This window comes from Lytechinus pictus, chromosome 12, assembly GCF_037042905.1.
Source record: "Lytechinus pictus isolate F3 Inbred chromosome 12, Lp3.0, whole genome shotgun sequence".
In the NCBI taxonomy this organism is placed as follows: Eukaryota; Metazoa; Echinodermata; class Echinoidea; order Temnopleuroida; family Toxopneustidae; genus Lytechinus; species Lytechinus pictus.
Window position 1 is genome coordinate 17179139 of NC_087256.1, and position 20417 is coordinate 17199555.

At 36.8% G+C, this 20417-nt stretch overlaps 1 protein-coding gene across 1 annotated transcript; it reads left to right on the forward strand.

Annotated features, from left to right (window-relative positions):
- Nucleotides 1-15969: 15969 nt before the first annotated feature.
- LOC129270479 (uncharacterized) lies at nt 15970-19722 on the forward strand. Its single transcript, XM_064107699.1, has 3 exons — nt 15970-16365; nt 17001-17129; nt 17526-19722. Exons 1-3 carry the CDS (start codon nt 16155-16157, stop codon nt 18728-18730), a joined length of 1545 nt encoding a protein of 514 aa, XP_063963769.1. The 5' UTR covers nt 15970-16154; the 3' UTR covers nt 18731-19722.
- The last annotated feature ends 695 nt before the right edge of the window (nt 19723-20417 follow it).

The window sequence follows — 20417 nt, forward strand, 5'->3', positions numbered from 1 at the left end:
TTTTTATGATGTGGGAGAGCAAAGCAAACGAGAAAAATAAAATATATGATATTAATCTAAGCCTATTGACTCTGAATTAGATTTGGTATGTGAACAGGTCAGCAAACTTGATGGTCAAATGAGTATTACAGTACATTAACCTGAATAATCCTTTTGAATTTTTTTTTTGGGGTGTCTCCAGCCCTCAACCTTACCCATCCATCAGACTTTATCCCTATACCTTGCCCCCTATAGCGCCTCGGATGATCGAACGGAAATATGGTAGTGTTGGTAGGAAGGAAATTGAATATAAGGTAATAGGATTACGGGGAAGGATCTCCCTGTGGGTCCACTTGCACGATTCGTTCTCGGGAAGGTGAATATCAATGTATAATATTATTTTACCCCAAAAGGTATATAGGTACATGCCCCTGTGCGCTACCCCCCCCCCCCCCCTCCCACCCATGCTATTTTTTTTTCTACATTTCTTTGCCACCGTCAAAAAATGGTACAGGCCTATCGCATCGCATCAAACTATATTCATATCATAAATATTCATAACCACGAATCGTAAAAATATGAATCAATTATTATTAAAGCTATTAAATCAATTGATCGAATCGAGCAATTTGTCAGCATTGCGCAATGGGACAGCCCTTGCACTTATAAAGGTAAGGTTGCGGGTTCGAATCCGAGGATGAAATTAAACTCCGTTTGAAGATTTTCACTCCTGAGGCGAGACTTTGATTTTAAAAAAAATCAAAAGGGCTAGCTGTGGTACGGAAGGGCAAAGATAAAAAAAAAAGGAAACACAAACTCACCCCGGACCCGTTCTTGTTTTTCTAATATAACATTGACCACCATTCAAAACGTGACTGATAAATCCCAGACCGATAATAGTCTGTGTTTTAATTAATTCCATTATTGATTGTGAAGACAATCATAGACGCCCTTTCTAGAAAGATGCAATGTACAAACGTCTATAATTATGTCTCATTTTGAAGGTCTACTTTCTATACAATTTGGGAGGATTGATAAAGATACGAGGAAGACTATATATGGCGCGGCTAATTTGAATTTGAATTTATTTTACATATTTTCGCAAGTAAACAAAATACAAAAACAATATGACATCAGAATATGACATCAGACATATGGCATCGTTCATCCAAATTGAATAATACAGCGATTTGAAATCAAAGACAATTTGAAATATGGTGAAACATATGGGGAAATATGAGGGAACTTGCATAATTTTGTTAGGTATCGACTCTGAAAATCAAGCAGATTGTTTTTAAGGTTTCTTTCACTAATTATTTTACCAGTATATGTTTGAAAAAAAAATGAAAAGGGAAACTCAAAGGATCATTGCATGGAATCAGGGGCAGCACCACATGAGGGGGATGAGGTGGCAGGGGAATAGCCTGAGGTGGATAGTTTAAGAGAATAAGTTTTCAAGAAACTTGAATAAATTTGTAGCTCAAAGAATTTAAGATAGGCCCCCCAAAAATACCGTAGTCATGGTAGTAGGCCTACAGGTAAATAATCTTGTACTTGCATCACTTCGTTTAAACCTTTAACTGCTTTTATTCCCATTTCGTTTTTAATATATACAGTACACAATAATATTGGTTCATACGTGTTATTTAGTTAATCATCGCAAAACCAAAAACAAAGAAAATATATTTCGAAACCTTGTTTTGAATAATCTGCTTGCCGATCTAATTTTCATCAAAAGGATTATGAACTGTATCTTTTGAACTTATTAAACAAACCCAAACGGTTCTACGCCATTAACGCCCACAATAACATGTTTATCACATCCCACTGTCCCTTTGTTCTGCAAAATTATTCAGCCAAAATTGTAAACATGTTCATTTTTGCTTTCGTCAGATAAAGGCGTGGGCGTCGCTCTGTGGGCGGGTGGGGCACTTACCCAAAACGGTTTCTTCAATTGATACACCAGTTAGCTATTTACTGTGAGCCATTCATTTTCATGTGTAGTTACACAAAGTAGACCAAGAATTATGGAAACATGAAAAATAGACCATGGAAAGTTATCATTTGCTTTACCAGACAGGAGACGAGGCAAAACGAACCTGATGAATCTGTCAATGACATTGATAAAATTATTGACAACCAAAATCCATTTCCCATGCGTCAGTGATAAAAATGTAATCAAAGCATAGACCATTGTGAAATACTAATGATGATTGTCGTGATGGTGAAAATGATAATGATGCTGCTGATGATGCTGGTGATGGGGATGAAGGTGGTGGTGGTGATAACGACGATGATAACGATGATAGTGATGATGATATTGATGATGGTGATGATGATGATGATGATGATGGTGGTGGTGGTGGTGATAGGAATAATGGTCGTTGTTGTGATCGCGGCGATGATGATGATGATAATGATAATGTAATGATGATGATGGCATTGATGAAGTAATAATGATGATGATGATGATGATGATGATGATTATGATGATGATGATGATGATGATGATGATGATGATGATGATGATGATGATGATAATGATGGCCATGATGATGTTCTGATTATCTGTCAGGAACTTCAGATTAAGTATCTTCTTATACCTGTGAATGACAACGTTTCAATCGCTTCACAATCTAGGGTCCGTTTCCGACCGGACCGCCCCCCCCCACACCCTCCCTTGATCCCTCCCTACACAACGTTAATATACAACTCCGATCAATAGATACCAAAAGAGTGAGAACCTTCGTCATTAAAGGAGAATGAAACCCTTGAAACCAGCTGAATCCATATCAAAGAAAAAAAAAAAGAAACATATTGTTGAAAGTTTGAGGAAGATTGAATGAATAATAAGAAAGTTATGAGCATTTGAATATTGAGATCACTAATGCCATGTAGATCCTCCCATTGGCAATGCGACCAAGATCTGTGATGTCACACACGTACAACTCCCTCATTACTTTAGTACTTATTTCACTTATATTCTCACTTTTATAGAGTCTATCACAAGGTGAGGTGTTCTCTTTATGAGAGGACAAGTACAGAGGTTTCACAACATTATATCATTGATGAATCGTTTGTCATATGATTAGAATGAGCAAAAAGAGATGTTTTGGGGTATATTTTCAGTGTCCAAAAGGGGAGAGTTGTTCATCTGTGACATCATAGATCTTGGTCGCATTGCCAATGGGAGGATCTCCATAGCATTAGTGATCTCGTCATTCAAATGCTCATAACTCTTCTATTGCTAGTCCTATTTTACTCAAACTTTTGTTGATCTTATTCTTTGATTTTTCTGCTTTCACAAAAACTAACTTGCTCCAAGAGTTTCATTCTCCTTTAACAGGTGAGGAGAGATACCAATTGAAGGTCATGGCATGCTGCATAGCTCCACGAATTTTGTATTTTCATTCCTGATCACGAGGATGATTATCAGGGCTGAAACCACGTTGCCATGGAGACGATACGAGGGATGCGTTCACAAGGATAGGGAATGAGATGATACTTGCCATACAGTTCCGCGTTATAATATTCAATCGTTGCCCTGCTCATTTATTTCAATGCAATACTACATTACTGACATAGGGCACCTAGTAGGCCTATATAATTATTAGCAACTGATAGTAAAGGTGGCGGGTCTCATTAGGAAAGGAGCTGGCGCGTGTACCAAGGGATCTGGGGTTCGAATCATAACGCAATTAACAGATTCATTTGACAGTAATTATATTGGTCTTCATAAAATGCTCAAAATAAGTACGAAACCGACAATGCTGTTATTGTTGGTTGAGCTAAAATGGCATTTCAATCAGAAAGACGATTTTCTCTATTGAGAGAGCGAAGTAACCTAGCTGACAACCAGAGACGGATATACAAGCAAGGCCTATACGGATGTGATTGTTTTCAGGCTGATTTGAGGAGAAAAATTACACAAAAACGTTCGGTTTTTTAAATTCAAGGTACATGTATAAATGCAATTGCAAGTCCCTGCCTCCCAACCCCACACAGCGCACTTTCTACCTGTATCTACCCCCCTCCCGCCACTTTAAGATTAAAATAACCCCATATATTTCCTTGTGTTGAGCCACTGCGCGACAAAGAAATTACCAGGTAGTTTTATGATAGACGGGAGAAACTCGACACAACGCTCAATAATTGATTCATGTCTTCTGTCTCGTTGCTATGGACATTCCACTCCTCTGTAATTAAATCCAACGCGCCATGATACTCTATTTTGATTTAACTTCTCTAAAACTCATATCAGGCATCGTCTGGTACATAGAGTATAGCTTGAGCCTTTTTTTTACAGCTTAATAGCTTTATATAGCTTTTATAGTATTATTAATAATTCTGCTAAAATTTATTAAATTCTATGGTGATAATCTGACATCCTTCCCCCCCCCCCAAAAAAAAATGCACTATTGACAGTCTTGCATTCAGAAGAGAATGAAAGTCGATGTCCGTAATAAATCATGTCTGTGTGTAGGCCTATAACGCGCTATGCATCAAATTAATAGTGGTATCATTATTACCGAATAGCTTGGTGGCCAAAGCCGCCAATATATGGTCATATAGGACTATTTAGAGTATTCAACAAACATGAGTAAAACAAATACAAATTTTCTCTTATGTGTCATACACAAATCCTTCAACTGCGATTATGGTAGGCCCTACTCGTATGCCAGTCACGATTATACGTTTTTATCGAAGCTGTACATCCAGGGACCAAATATCCCTATCAACATGGTGATATGGGCTGAGAGCTGTCTCATGAAGCTTGTATAAATAATATTTAATCATCTCCAATCGTTATTTCAAGCATGTTGCAAATTTACGTGACTGTGTATCCAACGTGATAGTTCGATTTGAAAGTGAATTGGGTGATGTTGGATTTTATATTCCATTGAGTGACATAACATAAATCAAGCTTGCAAAATTAGTCAGAATATCAAATTTTTCGTTGTTTCATTTATTCATGCAGTAACTGTTGAATCCATGAATTTTCCCCAAAATATGCATCTTCCTTTGCCAAAATCATCCTACGCCTTAAATGGTTACCGGCGCATATTTTAATCATTTTGATACAGAGAAAGAGAAAAGTATACATTTATCATGTTAAGTGGAAGAATAAAACAAGAAGGATAACATCATTGGACAGGTCGGGCGATTGTATTTTATTGACAGATCCGACCTTCTACAAACACGCGATATAACAAATCCAAATAAGTTAGGTAACACCGTCACAATAATCAAGACCTATATTCATGATTTGTCTAAATACTGGACGAGGAAACATTTCATTACGTCATCACCATACACATCGATTGTATTGACAATCACGAAATCGAGAACTGATGTGGGTCGTATGAGGGTGCATGTGTCCCCTCCCCTTTATTGAAGCCTGTGTGTTTTAAATGAAATAAATCTTAAATTATAATTGTTTTCAAGAGCACAAGAAGATCATAGATCGCATATAAACGTTACAACCTCTGTGGACACTGACCTCCTTAAACAATCCAACTGTTAAAAAATGTCAATATTTAGGACTATTCTACTTGACATATTTGCATAAAAATGTTGCAAGATGACCTGATGGTCAATTTTTCTTTTCGTTCCGTTTCTTTGGTTAATCCTAACACTTAAATGCTCATCATTGATGTATCATGAATAAAAATAAATGAATAAATTAACAAATAAATTAATTAATTAATCAATCAATCAATTAATGAATAAATAAATAAATAAATAGATAAATAAATTTAGGGCGTTTAAAATGCATAGGCCTATTTGAAGTTGACCTGATTAACTGATTTCACTAGTATTTGGCATGTTATTTCATACACAGTATAGGTTGAACTCATATACATTAAAACAAACCTATCACATAAATTCCGCGATTTTCTTTAACAGTTGAATTACTTGTATAAGGTGTAATTTTCATCATTTATGAAAAATATGTTTTCTATCCCTAAAAGGTTTATAAAACCCGAGTGACTTTAGAAGTGCATGGTGTAAAATTGATCTCTTTCGGCAACCCTGGTGGTATAAGAAGTCCCCTAATCTCGCTAATTAGGACTTCCCATGGCATTGAACCTGTTTTATATTCGTGTCCTTAAAAAGGAGGAAATTTATAAATGACTATATATTACTCATTCCCAAAGAGGATATGTGCAGGACACTTTAAAACGATCGATGGATAAAACATATGGGGCACGTGTGCCCATGTATCAAATAAGTAAAAATATGAAATATTCAAGTTAAAAGTAAGCCTCTATTTCATGCACGTGTATGATGCTAAAGGGAATGAAATGGTTTTTATTCTAATAAAATGTTTTAATCTTTAAAAATATGTATAACGACGATGCCTTGATAATACGTTGATAATGAAAATTACAATGCAATGATTAATGTCAGGGTAATAACATCCATAGTCCAATTGAAAGCACATTAAAAGTGATTCGTGCTTTAGAAGATAGTATTTCCAATATACGACGATAATTATATTTCAATGGAATCTAAATTTGATTTTCAATCTGCAAATGCATATAAAGTCACAGAGATATAAGTAGATGAATATATCAGGGGCCTCGGAAGCGGGGGGAGGGGGGGGGCTTCAACCCCCCACTTTTTTCCAAAACCGTGTACTATAACATAAAAATGACCATGATTGTTATTTTCGCATGGTCAGCCCCTTCCCCACTTTGAAAACCGTTCCGCGGCCCCTGTATATACATGATATATACCACTAGTATTATCATTGCAGGCCTAAAGATAAATCGATGAATACATTTCCTGCTCTCCGGCTTATCTTATTTGCTTCCTTATGGCAAATCGGAAAGTGTAACCGTCTAAATATGCATAAGAGTACTTGATATTATATAACCAACATAAAATAGATTAGAGCATGGAGCTATTGTAATAGCTCCATGCTTAGAGCCACTGGCGTACAGATGGATGCATATGGCCATGGACCCCCCCCCCCCCCCCTCCGAAATAAAAATCGATCAAGAAAAAAATAGGGAAAGGAAAATAGTAAAATGATAATGTTATCTGAATAATCATGTCAGTTAACATGACAAATCATATATGAATATATATCACAAAATCTTATTTTCATATAAAAAAGGGTCAAACACTTTGCTCGCTTGCTTTGCTCGCTCATAACTTTTAGAATTTTTCCCCCAATCATCTGCTGGCCCCTTAAAATTTCTGCCTCGTTACGCCACTGCCTAGAACAGTATCCATGTACTAATAATGATATAAACCTCATTTTTTATTGAGAGTATAAGGAGTAATATAGGTCTAGGTGTTCAAACTTCTGGCCAAGCATCCTCACCTCAACATCCTTTTGACTCAGTTCACTTTCTGCAACCACCAGCTCGAGCGTGAATTCATCCCAGTTACGATCCTGCTTGAATGTCTGCTCGAGTACCTTCTCTTGCGTCGCTGTGATGGTTACACCCGAGGGCGACGTCGATGACTCTTTGGTAGCATTGGAACTCATCTTCGATTTCGAGCTATTCCCTTTTAAATACTCCTCTTAATTCGTTGACCCTTGTTTGCAGTCTGTCGCAATTGAAAGACAACTGACTCAGAATCCAAACCGCTGGCGGTCAACGGTGCATTTGCGTTTTTAATTTTAGCTGATAAATCACAAGCGTTTGTCTGCAGCACTTTTGATAGCACTTGCGCTTGAATGCTAAGAATAAATCAGATGAATTTTATTGATAAACTCTACAGCAGTATCAACGTTAAATATAAGATCTATTTCCTCATAGGCAAGAAGTCCATCAGCTAAATATCCGAATATGATTTCTATTTCTATCAGAGTTTGTTATCACGTTCGCGGGTTCGCACTATACTGAAAAGTGCGAGCGAGTGACAGAATGTCGTCTGCTAACGGCTTTTTCGATTGAATGAAGAAAAAAAAAGGGACGTTCGTTTCGTTCGTGTTGTCTTTTGCAAACACAGTAGTCAATGTGCGCAGCGATGCTAAAAACGCCCACACACGGCCAAAGAATAAATTGAAGGGTTTAATCATTGTAAATAATAGAAGCCTAATTCTTATTCATGATTGGAATATCTCGTAATTGAAACAGCATGCAAGACACGACCCTGTCCCTTGTTGTTCTGGCTTCACTAGCGCAAAGCAGAACGAATACAAACTAATTTTGAAAATCAAAGCGTCGAGAATTGACCCGGCCTGAAAGAAAACCTGAGGATCGGAACACGTATACTAGGAGGGCCATGTTCCATAATGATGTTCCTATCCGAGAGGATAGGTTAACCTCTACACACGAAAAAAAAAATGCTTTTAGGTAGAAATGATATAGCGACATGCGAGTTATCAGTTTTCTAGATGGCATTATGAGTGGGTTTCTTCATTTTCCCTCATTGAAAGAAATCGACTCTTGGAGTGTTCCAAAACGTAGTAGTCCTATTTGCTCTTATATAGTTTTTTCTCTCTTCAGTTCCACAATTTTCCCTTTGTTGTCTTTTATCGCTAAAAAATGTTGACAGTCGTCACTTGCCCCCCCCCCCTCTGGTGGTGCCTCCCGTGTATGTACACTTGTGTATCAATAAAACTAATTTTTAACTATTTGTATATGACATGTGGATGACAGAAGCCAGTGACTGGTTATTCACCATTACAAATTAAATAGCAGGAAATGAAAATGGTCCGTTCCCAAAATTCACAAGTTCTGGATGAAGTCACTCATCAGTGGAGGAATCGATGGAGCAAGTAAACAAGGAAATGAGTTTAACCACGGGTCAATTATTAGTATCCCTAAATTAGACCCCAAAGTAGCCAATCTGGAATAAAATTATTGGAAATGGTTTTTCAACTGATTTGAGTAGGTATGGGTGTCAACATTTACCAAAAAAAAGTTAGGAGGAATACGGGTTGGGGAAAGTGCTTTTTTCCAAGGTCAATGACCTTTTCATGTATACTGTGTAATGGAATCTCTGAGATGGAAAGGCGTAGGTTGATGATAATGGTGTCAAAATGCACAAATTCTTACCAGGATATGAAATAGAATAAAATTAATTACCTAGAATGCATATTCACCGATAAAATTCAAGGTCAAAGCGTTTCAAAGGTCAATGACCTTTTTACACTATATACCATACTGTATAATGGTATCTCTGAGATGATAAGGTACAGGCTGGTGATCATGGAGTCAAAATGTACAGATCCTTACAAGAAGATCAAATGAAATAAATTTGAGTACCTAGAATTGACATTCACCAATATAATTCAAGGTCATAGCTTTTCATAGGTCAATGACCTTTTTACATTAAACACCATACTGTATTATGTTATTTCTGAGATGAAAGGGCACAGATGATGTCAAAATACACAGATTCTTACCAGAAAATCAAATGAAATAAACTTAAGTACCTAGAATGCACATTCATCTATACAATTTAAGGCCAAAGGTCAATGACCTTTTATACATTATATACCATATTATATAATGGCATCTTTAAGATAAAACGGCGCAGGTTGGTGTTCTTGGTGTCAAAATACACAGATTCTTACACGAAGATTAAATAACATAAAATTAAGCATCGAAAATGCACATTCACCCATAAAATTCAAGGACACAGGTCAATGTCCTATTTAACATAAGATAATAACATTGGTATCTCTAAGATAAAACACCGCAGGTTGGTGATCTTGGTGCCAAAATGCAAAGATTTGTACAAGAAGATTAAACAACACCAAAATAAGTATAAAGAGTAAACTTTCACCCTTAAAATCCAAGATCAGAGGAAAGGTCACGGAGAATGTATTTAGGGGTCAGAGGTCAATGAACTCTTTCCAAAATATCAGTGGAAATTAAGTTTAAAAAACTTGATAACCAAATAACACTTCTTCATATACTGCGATGCGTTGCCAAAGGTAACGAAAAATATAAAAGAAATCAAGTATGTAATTTGAAATTATTTTTAACTTAAGAAGCAGTATTTAATGCATCATAATATCGAAATCAAGGTTGTTGTGTCTTTTTCTCACCAGCGATTGGCTACTCACCTCAATGCTATAATAAATACTATAAACTATTAGCTTAATCTTCTGAAAATTGATAGGATAGGTCTAACTCTCATGTCACAGCTTGCATCATCTGAGAGCATTTCCAAACAGCAGAGGGACGATGATGAAGATGAAATCATTAAAGTTGCAGCTTCTGTCATAGTAAATGGCATGTATCTTAACTTCATCAAAGATGAATTCCCATATTAGTATTAATTACCTCTCATTGTAAGCTGCCAGAATATCTTAAGATGCTGCTGCAGGACAAAACTTCATATCTGCTATCTGTCGTACGTCATCCATGATGCTATTTCTACTAAATATCAGTTTGTACAAGGCTCATGTATTTGGTCCAGAACAACTGATTGTTATCGTGCACAAATTAGGCATATAATAGTGAAATTCAAAAGGAGATAATAGCTTACAAGTACACATCCATCGACCTAACAAAACTCCTACAGCACAACTTCCAGTTCTTTATAGTCAAGCTGTGCAACATATCAGTAATAATATAGACCCTGGTCTAATATCCCTTGGTAGAACGCCAGACTTTCATTGAATGGGCCAGATCAAAGTCCTAAAAATGTCAGAATGTTTTCAAGAGTTTCAGTACTCTTTGCTGAAGTTGAGACACTTAACTTCATTTACTATGACTAAAGCTACAGCTCTAATGAGTGCCTTATTTTAATTTTTCATCATTGTCCCTGGTTATATGAAAATGTTCTCGGATGATGCTTGCCATTAGAGTTTGGCCTATTCTTTCCATTTACATATTAAGTTATAGTTTATAGTATTGATTGTAGCATTTGAGGTTAGTGACCTATTGCTACAGATAAATTAATACCTTGATTTAGATTTATCAAATGCATATCTAAATGCTGCTACTTTAGACAACTTCAACATTTCAAATTATATCATACACTATTTTTTTGATACTTTTGGCAATGCATTACTACAATATATATTAAAAAGTGCTATTTGATCTCAATTTCACCTCGAACTTGTATTTTGGCATCATCATTGGTCAAGGATTCAACCATTAAATTTGTGTTCATTTTTCACGCAGGTCAGTCTTTTTCCCATTATAATCACTATACCTACATGCCACAATCAAGTGATCGACCTATTTACGTAAATTCCCTGACGTTATTGACATAGTTGATTGACCTCTAACACCTAAATACATTTTTCATGGGCATAATTTATCCTTATTTCAGAATGAAATTATTAAACATTTTCATTACAAATAGCTATCTTTCTTTATATTATTTACAAATAAAATGTGAATATAATGGATTAATTTCTTTTTGGGGAGAATCATTCATGGATATATAAATATTTATTAACTTTTGACCTTTGACTTTGGATATCAAAGGTGAAGGATTATTCTTTATGATTATTTTGTGCCTTTTTATCTTCTTGCAAAAAATTGCCATTTGACACCAAAAATCACCAACATACAGCATTTTATCTCAGAGATAGCATTATACGATATATAGCCTATGTAAAAAGGTCATTTACCTTTGACCTTGAACTTTATGGATTAATATGCATTCTAGGTGATTAACTTTATCTTATTTGACCTTCCTGTAAGAATATGTGCATTATGACTCAACGATCACCAACCTGTGCCGTTTCATATCAGAGATACTATTATACAGTATGATACATAATGTAAAAAAAAAAGGTCATTGACCTTTCAAAGGTTTTTACCTTGAATGTTATTGTTTAATGTGCAATCTGGGTAGTTAATTTTATTCTATTTGATCTTCCTGTAAGAACCTCTGCATTTTGACACCAATACCCCTTTCATAAACCCAATAAAACATATCCTCCAATTAGCCGCCTAAGAGTAATGCGGATAATTCAATAAAAATTGCGTTCACAAACTCCATAAATTATTTTTACGAGCACCCGTCCTGAAAAAGGCGGATAATCGTCATGACAACTGGACACGCCCCCTCCAATGCGGTTGTGTTGGAAAAGGGTGACCTTGTGACCGCACCATGGCAATTATCCGCATTATTTGGAAATACGTTCATAAACTCAAAATCTTGTCCCGATGCCGCTATTATGCGGATAATAGCAGCATCAGAATAATGCGGATAACTCTTGTCCTCCTCTGATTTTACGACCAAATTATGCTGCTATTAGCCGCATAATTGTGTTTTATTGGGTTTATGAAAGGGGTATAGATCACCAACCTGCGCCTTTTCATCTCAGAGATACTATCATACCGTATATGGTATATAATGTAAAAAAGGGTCATTGAACTTTGAAAGGCTTTGACCTTGAATTTCATGGGTGAATGAGCATTGTAGGTATTTGATTTGATTTTATATGATCTTCTTGTGAGAATCTGTGCATTTTGACACCATGATCACCAACCTGTAATATGTTATCTGGGAGATACCATGATACAGTATATTAAAAAAGGTCATTGACCTTTGACCTTGAAAAAAAGCACTTTCCCCAACCCGTATTCCTCCTAACTTTTTTTTGGTAAATGTTGACACCCATACCTACTTAAATCAGTTAAAAAACCATTTCCAATAATTTCATTCCAGACGGTTACTAATTACGGGATACTACAAAGTGTTTGAAATATAATGCTGAAATTGACCCCCTTTTTCAGATCGGAATATCATATATTTTAAGCTCGCGCTTCGCGCTCGCTTTTATTTTCATGATAAAAGATGTCTTTAGAATGCCTAGATTCTAGGTCTAAATCTGAACACGTGCGCGCATGTTCATTCAGTTATCCAGTTTCAGATCACAATATCAAAAATTTTCTGCTCGTCCTTTGTGCTCGAATTAATTATGTAGGAAGATCCCCCTTTCTCATCCCTTTCATGATTTACAAAACAAAAATGAATAGAGTGTCCCGTTCTAGGTCTAAATCTCGAATTTTTCCGATCGCGCTTCGCGCTCGCATTATTTGATTGTTGAAATATGTAACATCTTCATGGCTAAGTGCAAGCAGTCCTTGAAAGGCACTTTTCGATCACTTCAAAACGTATACAAACATATTCTGCTAGCGCTTTGCGCTCGCATTATTAATGTAGGAAGATCCCTCTTACTAATCCTTTTCATGATTTACAAAACATGAATAGAGTGTCTCGTCTAGGTCTAAAACTAATTTTTTCCCGCTCGCGCTTCGCATCAATCGTTTAGTTATATAGCTATCCTGTTCATGATTACAAAAATTGATTAAAGTTTTCCATTCTTTATGTAGAAATGTCAAATTTTTTCAGCTCGCGCTTCGCGCTCGCATTATTTGATTGTTGAAATATGTAATGTCTTCATGGCTAACTGCAAGCAGTCTTTAACTGGTAGCCTACCTTTCCGATCAGTTCAAAACGTGTATCAAAAATTGATGCTCGCGCTTCGCGTTCGTAGTAATTATTGCAGGCACATCTTTTTTTCAGAATGTTCCAATTTTAGGAAACAATACATACAATTTCAAAAAAAATTTGCTCGCGCTTCGCGCTCGCATTATAAAATAAAGATTATGATATTATATATTTATGTTGATTTAAAGAATAAAGCTAAGAAGTGACTTATAGGACTACCCCCCTTCAAAGAAACAAACAAAAAATCATCTTCGAGCGGTCGATCGGGGAAAATATGGCTGAAAAAAATTCCGCCCCCCCCCCCCCACTGAACTAGAAATACGTATTTCTAGTTCAGTGGGCCCCCTCTATTGGCGAAGGATGGATCCGCCCCTGGGTAGCATGTGCATCCAAAAGTGTAGGCCTACATGGGGGGGGGGGGGACTAAGACTGATATATGTTTTTTTTCTTTTTTCAATTAGACCTGTCAACCTGCTTATATAGCTTCCCGCAGGTGAGGATTATGAATTTATCCTTATCATATTACGGGCTGTAATAGTGCAAGAGAATAAATTTGCTATTTTCGACCGTGAAACTTCATGGCCCTGCAGTGAAGCTGGGATGCCTGGGGGTTTTGAAGACCCAAGTCCAAGATCTGTCTGGGGTGTGTATGTTATACACCATGCATAATATAGGCAGTCCCCCTTGGAAATCAGGTTGGGTTTTTTGTCTGTCAATTTTCTTTTCTGACCAATATTACCTTCATTTTGGAGGGAAATTTCAAAAGCTGCTTTTTTCCTTAGCATTTTTTTTTTTTTTTTTGGGGGGGGGGCTGTTTTTTTTCTTCTCAAAAACAGCACCTCCGCCGCCCCTCCTCTTTCATTAATCGTTCTCATGTCACTGTGAAACTTAGCAGTTTTAACTTAAAATTCAGTATACAATCTGGTATAGCGGGGAGACCTTTTAGATCTATTCTTGGAGAAGAGGAGAAGGAGAAGGAGGAGCAATGAGAATGGACACCGTGTGCCCGGGGGCATTCAAATGTATATTGATGTACACATGCTTGACCAAATCATTTCCAAACACCCCCTAAACGAATTTTCTCTTTGTGCAAAATAACCCCCTGAACAAGTTTCCCGGATTCTGGGCGTTGTGGCGTGCGCCTGTAATCCGAGCTATGTGGGGAAGTTACAAATTGATGCAGAGGTTCGAGGTTCGAGCCCTGGTCACGTCTTTCGGATGGTGACGTTAATTAAAGGTCGGTCCCAGACGTAAATAATCATATCTGATTGATACACGTCTGACAAAACTCAAATACACACACACTTTGTTACATTTCGAACATGGACACCTCTCTCGCTCGCTCCCTCAGCTCTGGGGAGTGTTTCATCAACATTTTCATCCGACAAGTTGTCTGGGGAGTGTTTCATCAACATTTTCATCCGACAAGTTGTCAGATCTGACATCTTTCTCTGATGTTGATTGGCTGAGAGGTACTGTTACTATGGTAATTGTCGGATAAAATGGGACTTGTCGGATAAAACGTCTGACAAGTCCTTTCATGAAACGCCCCCCAGATCTGACATCTTTCTCTGATGTTGATTGGCTGAGAGGTACTGTTACTATGGTAACTGTCGGATACAATGGGACTTGTCGGATAAAACGTCCGACAAGTCCTTTCATGAAACGCTCCCCAGCTCGACCGTCACGAGCGCGGCGAGCTCAAGTTCCTTCAATATGACGTCACGTGTGATTTGACCAATCATCTCATTGTATTTTCGAAGTCTACCAGTCGTGCGAAATTTGATTTTTCGGCCACAGTTCCGCCTCGTTTTCACAAAGTTAATTTGATTTTTGATAAATCGACTGGTAAGTGATGTTATGAAATAGATTTGGTAAAATTATTGATTCTATTGAAAAGCTGCCGATTTAAAAATGATGTGAGTCTCGCTGAAAATGTGACTTGTGAGTGCTTTGTGTGACTGAGAGCTCGAGAAATTAATACTGGCAGTGGTACGCCCGTCCCACCAATTGACTCTTGTGTTATGTTTTGTTATAGACAGCAGGCAGCCCTCTGACACTGGGCTCTGACTCTGTTTCGAGGAGTTTTTAAACATTTTTTTTTATTTCTCCTCGTACACAGATGGCTGGCGATTGTGCAGCGGCCATTAGGGGTTTAACAATGCAATTCCCCCGACGGGGCTCATCGATTTTTGTCTTTATTTCATTATTAATAATTAATATTTAAAATAAGAACTGGACCAAATTCAAAATAAAAATTAAAATTAAAAATTAATTTTTTTTAAATTTATTCCGTTTTTGGCCTGAAAAGTGAAATGCACCAAAACGGGAAAAAAATGACTTCGTCTTCGGCTGTCGTGCAACTCCTAGACCTAGGCCTTGTGCCTGTGGCCTACTTCCCTGGGCCTGGGGCCGTAATCCGTATTCTGAAAATTGTCTTAAAAATTAGACCAAAAGCTTCGGTCTCTGTTGAGTGTTGTTGTTCAGCTGAACTCTGTTGGCTTCACTCACCAAATACAGAGACCGAAGTTCTACTTCTAGCGCGATCTGTACAGGGGACTCAATCACTCTAGGGCTAGGCGACACCCCAATTCTCGAGGTCGGCATGACGTCACAGTCACGTGATTTTCCTAACAACGTTATCGCAAAGGTGCAAACAAAGAGTGAGAGCGCACGTGTTGGCTGTGCAGCTTCCCTGACGTTTTTTTGAACTCGTTGATTTTAACTGTTTCTCCATTATATTTTCATCGCATTTTGTACTTCATTTTGATTTCAATTGATGGACAATGGTGAAAATATGTTGTGTGTACGGATGTTCCAAGAACAAGGCAAGATGGCCAGCTTTATCCTTTTACTTGCTGCCCAACCGAGTCACAGAGCCAGCGAGACGCCAAGCCTGGTTGACCGCGATTAGCCGGGCGCAGGAGGAGGCCCCTGGGCGGCTGTGGGAACCAAAGTCTGACTACAATTACATTTGTTCCTCTCACTTCATCTCAGGTACTTATTTAATTAAACTTTTCATATGATTTGCCCTTCAAGTTTAGAAATGAGAGAACAATTGAATAAATCTTCCTTCAGATTGTTTTTCTTAAAATTTCAGGGAAAGTTCTTGAACTTCTTACAGTCTTAATAAAATATATTATAACTTCTAGACTCTAGTATTAATAGTGAACTAGTACTAACTTTTTTTTGTTAGGCCTAAAATGAGATCTAGATCTAATATTGATATTAAATAATAATAATAAAATAATATTAAGTAGTAAATATTGGGTAAATAACACTTTACTCCCACGGCTCCACTCAGATTTTTCACTTTCTGTACTGTAGTTTCTGATGTTCTTTTGTCTAGAAAGTTTGATTGGGGGTTCGTGGGGTTTCCTAATCTGCAATTTACGTCACATTTTCACCACTTCCCTCCCGATTGCTCAGGATGCCAAAATATATTACAATAAAGATCTATGCTTTTGTGTGAGTTTTGTTTGTTTGGTTGTGTGTCAGTGTGTGCCCGGGGTGCGTGCACGAAGATTCAATTTCAAGTGTGCAGAGGCTGCCAGAGCTGTGGCGGTAAGGGCTAAATTATAATTGTAAATTACTGTAGTATTTACTTGTTTATCTTTATTGTATATTTTCAGGAGCTAAACACAACTCCAAAGACCACCCAGACTACGTCCCATCAGTATTTCCACAACGGCCATCGAGTGGTTCACCTGCCAAGAGGAAGCTAGATCGCTATGAACGTGCAGAAAGAAAAAGGAAACGAGGTGAGATTTTTTTACACTATACTGGATACAGCCAGAAAGACTGTTATGAAATATAAGGGCATCAATATATTTGTTTAATTCTTCAAAATCAACTTAAAGATTAGAAAAATATTCAATAAGAATATTTGGTTGAGTAGTATTTTCTTGAGTATACGGCCTAACTGCTACTTTTACTCTGTCCCTGAATATTGTCTTATTTTTTGTTATACTTACCTACATGTAGTTCAATGTGTACAGTTTATGGTATGTATACAAGCCTCCTTTCATTTCACAACAATGATGCACCCAATAAATTGTGATTTAAAAAGTCAATCAGGCAATCATTTTTTCCTCCAATATATTAAAAATAAAGAATAGATATAAAGATTGAATACATCTTTTTTTTTTCATTCTTAGGCGAAAAAGCTCATCATAGACCTCGGAAACCAGATGAAGTCAAGGATGTACTGGATGATCCCCCTGATGACGACATCGCGGTGCCCATTGAAGAAGAAGAGGAAGCAGTGCCCGTTGATGACGAAGAAGAAGCCGGTCCAGCTCCTCCCGGCTTTCAAGCACCGCTTCAGCCAACTGAACGAGAATCTTCGATTCTGGAGATGGAAGCATTACGTCGTGAACGTGACGAGGCAAGGATAAAGGTGCAAGGACTGGAGGACTCTCTGCTAGCTTCAAATTTGTCATCAAAGTCGGTGGAGAATGATGACAAGAAATGTAAGAACATGACAGGTCTGTCATGGTGTGTATTTATGCAGGTCTTTCTTTTTCTGAAGACATTTATTACTGCACATGCCATCAACAAGGATAGTTTGCCTCTCCAGGAACAGTTCTTTGTGGTACTTGTTCAATTGCGCCAAGGTTTAACTTTCGAGTTTATTGCAACCGTGAAGGGCATGAAAAAGACTACTGCAATTGACTACTTTTGGAAATGGCTTGACCTCATGCATGCCAAGCTGGGATTTCTTGTTAAGTTCCAGGATCGCAATTATATATTTCAAACAATACCTCCAGTGTTTAAGAATAAATTTCCTAGACTGACTTCAATAGTTGATTGTTTTGAGATCTTCATTGATGCACCGAGGAGGTTGAAGGCCAGGGCTCAGTGTTGGAGTAACTATAAACATCACTGCACTGTAAAAGTATTTATTTCATGTAGCCCTCTGGGACACATAAATTATGTATCAAAAGTGTATGGTGGCCGGGCTTCTGATGTTCAAGTTGTTCGAGAATCCAATTTTATGACTTATGAATTTCATATGCCTGGTGACCAAATTCTTGCTGATCGGGGGTTCACCCTCCAGGATGAATTTGCCGCAGCATGTGGTGTTAATTTGCTTTTACCTTCATTTACAAAGGGTAAGAGACAACTGTCGGCAGAAGAGGTGGAAACATCAAGAAAGATTTCCTCTGTTCGAATTCACATTGAGCGTGTTATCGGGCTTCTCAAAAATAGGTACAAAATACTTCAAGGCCCCATTTCCATTCAAAGCTTGCAAAAAATCACTGATGAGGCGGATAAGAAGCCTCTTGCAAGCATCGATAAGATAGTCCGAGTTTGTGCTGCCCTCATCAACCTAGGTGAAGGCATTGTATACAGAGAGTAATTGTGGTCAGTTTCTTGCAACGCTCTTTGAAAATGTTGCTTTCAATATGAAATTGAAAAGAAGAAATCTTTGTTTCCACTTCTGCTGACATGTGTTCACTTTGTCACGCAAATTACAAAGTGCATTTTGTTCCCATGATTTCCAGCCGTACATTTCAGATAACTCTGTAGCGCAGTCCCTTTATCGTAGCCAAAGTATACCTTCCAAAAAAGCCTATAAATCTTTTTTAAGCTTAATCAACTCGGCTGTCAATGGTTTAATGATTCATATTTATTTCAGATCACTCCTGTTTTGAGAGATATTTCGAGACATATTTGTCACAAGGACTCAGGTTTTTTCCATGTCCTTTTTTTGTAATGTTACCAGGATTGTAATAAAGTACATTTTTTATTTAAAAAAAATGATTTTTATTGTGTTAAAATGGATTAAAACTTATTTTAACAAATGATGGAATTTCCTCTAATTGGTTTAAGCTATACACAGTTTTTTAGTTGTCAATGGATCACTACTTGATTTTCACTTAATTTCTAATAGAAATAACATTTCCAAAAAATTATTACTCATAAATCATGGAAAATTTAATAATTTAAAAATGTGAACCTATCCTTATAGCTACTTTTCCAGTCTTGAAGGATTTTTATAGGTCTACACCTATACAATGCTAAAAATTTGACCACAAAATATACTCATGAAATATGTGACTTAGTGAGATTTACATTTTCAGCAAAATTAAATCTACTAAATTCTTTTTACTCCTATCATGTTGCTGTTCTCTCATGATGCATGTGAACATTAACCATGTCACATGTTACACCACAACAAGCACATGGCTTGAACTATTTCTTTTACTTATTCCTTAAATGTAAAATGTTTCACAAATTTTCATGAGTAAATTTTAAAAATAAATTATGAACTGCTGAGCAAATGATATATTTTTCCTGTCAAATCAATGGAAGTGATAAAAAGGAATTAAAGAATAATAGAATTAAAAACTGACGTATACTGCTTTAATTTCAATCAGTCTTCTAAGAAGTGGTAATAGGGAGAATAGAAATATATGAGAAATAGAGACAGAGGGTGAGAATAATGGAAAAAAGAAAGAGAAAGAAATGGGTAATAGATATTGAGTTGAGATTGTTAAAAGAAGAAAAGAAATTAACTAGTTTAAAAAAATCTAAACACACTCATTCAAATTCCCATCGAAGCAAATTTTCAACACAAGTCAATGTTTTTTTAAAACATTATTTTCAATTAGACAGGTGTTTTGAACGTGCCAACCCTGTTACTTACTATTGCAACAAATACTATTTGAATTGTGTTCAGCTTATGAATATGATTTTGACTTGAAATAAGTAGATGTTATGATGGGTAAATTGCCAATTCGTCCACTCACCACATGGTCTACCTTCATTTAGTCTAATGCCATTCCATCCATCAACATTTCATCTAACAACCATTTGGTCCAATCAACACTTCGTCTAATCACCAGTTCGTCTACTGCCATTTTGTCTAATAACCAGTTGGTTTACTATCCATTTTGTCATTCATATTGCTTAACACTTTAATTCAATTAGACCAACTGGTATATGGACTAAATGGCTATCGGACCAATTGGTTATTAGACGGAAGGGCATTAGACTAAATGAAAGTAGTCCATGTGGTGAGTGGACGAATTGATGGTAGACCA

Bases quoted from the DNA above. Each gene is read 5' to 3' on its own strand.
- LOC129270479 (XM_064107699.1), top strand. From the start codon at position 16,155: ATGGTGAAAATATGTTGTGTGTACGGATGTTCCAAGAACAAGGCAAGA. The intron at 16,366-17,000 runs GTACTTATTTAA...GTATATTTTCAG, and splicing joins TTCCTCTCACTTCATCTCAG to GAGCTAAACACAACTCCAAA. The intron at 17,130-17,525 runs GTGAGATTTTTT...TTTCATTCTTAG, and splicing joins AGAAAGAAAAAGGAAACGAG to GCGAAAAAGCTCATCATAGA.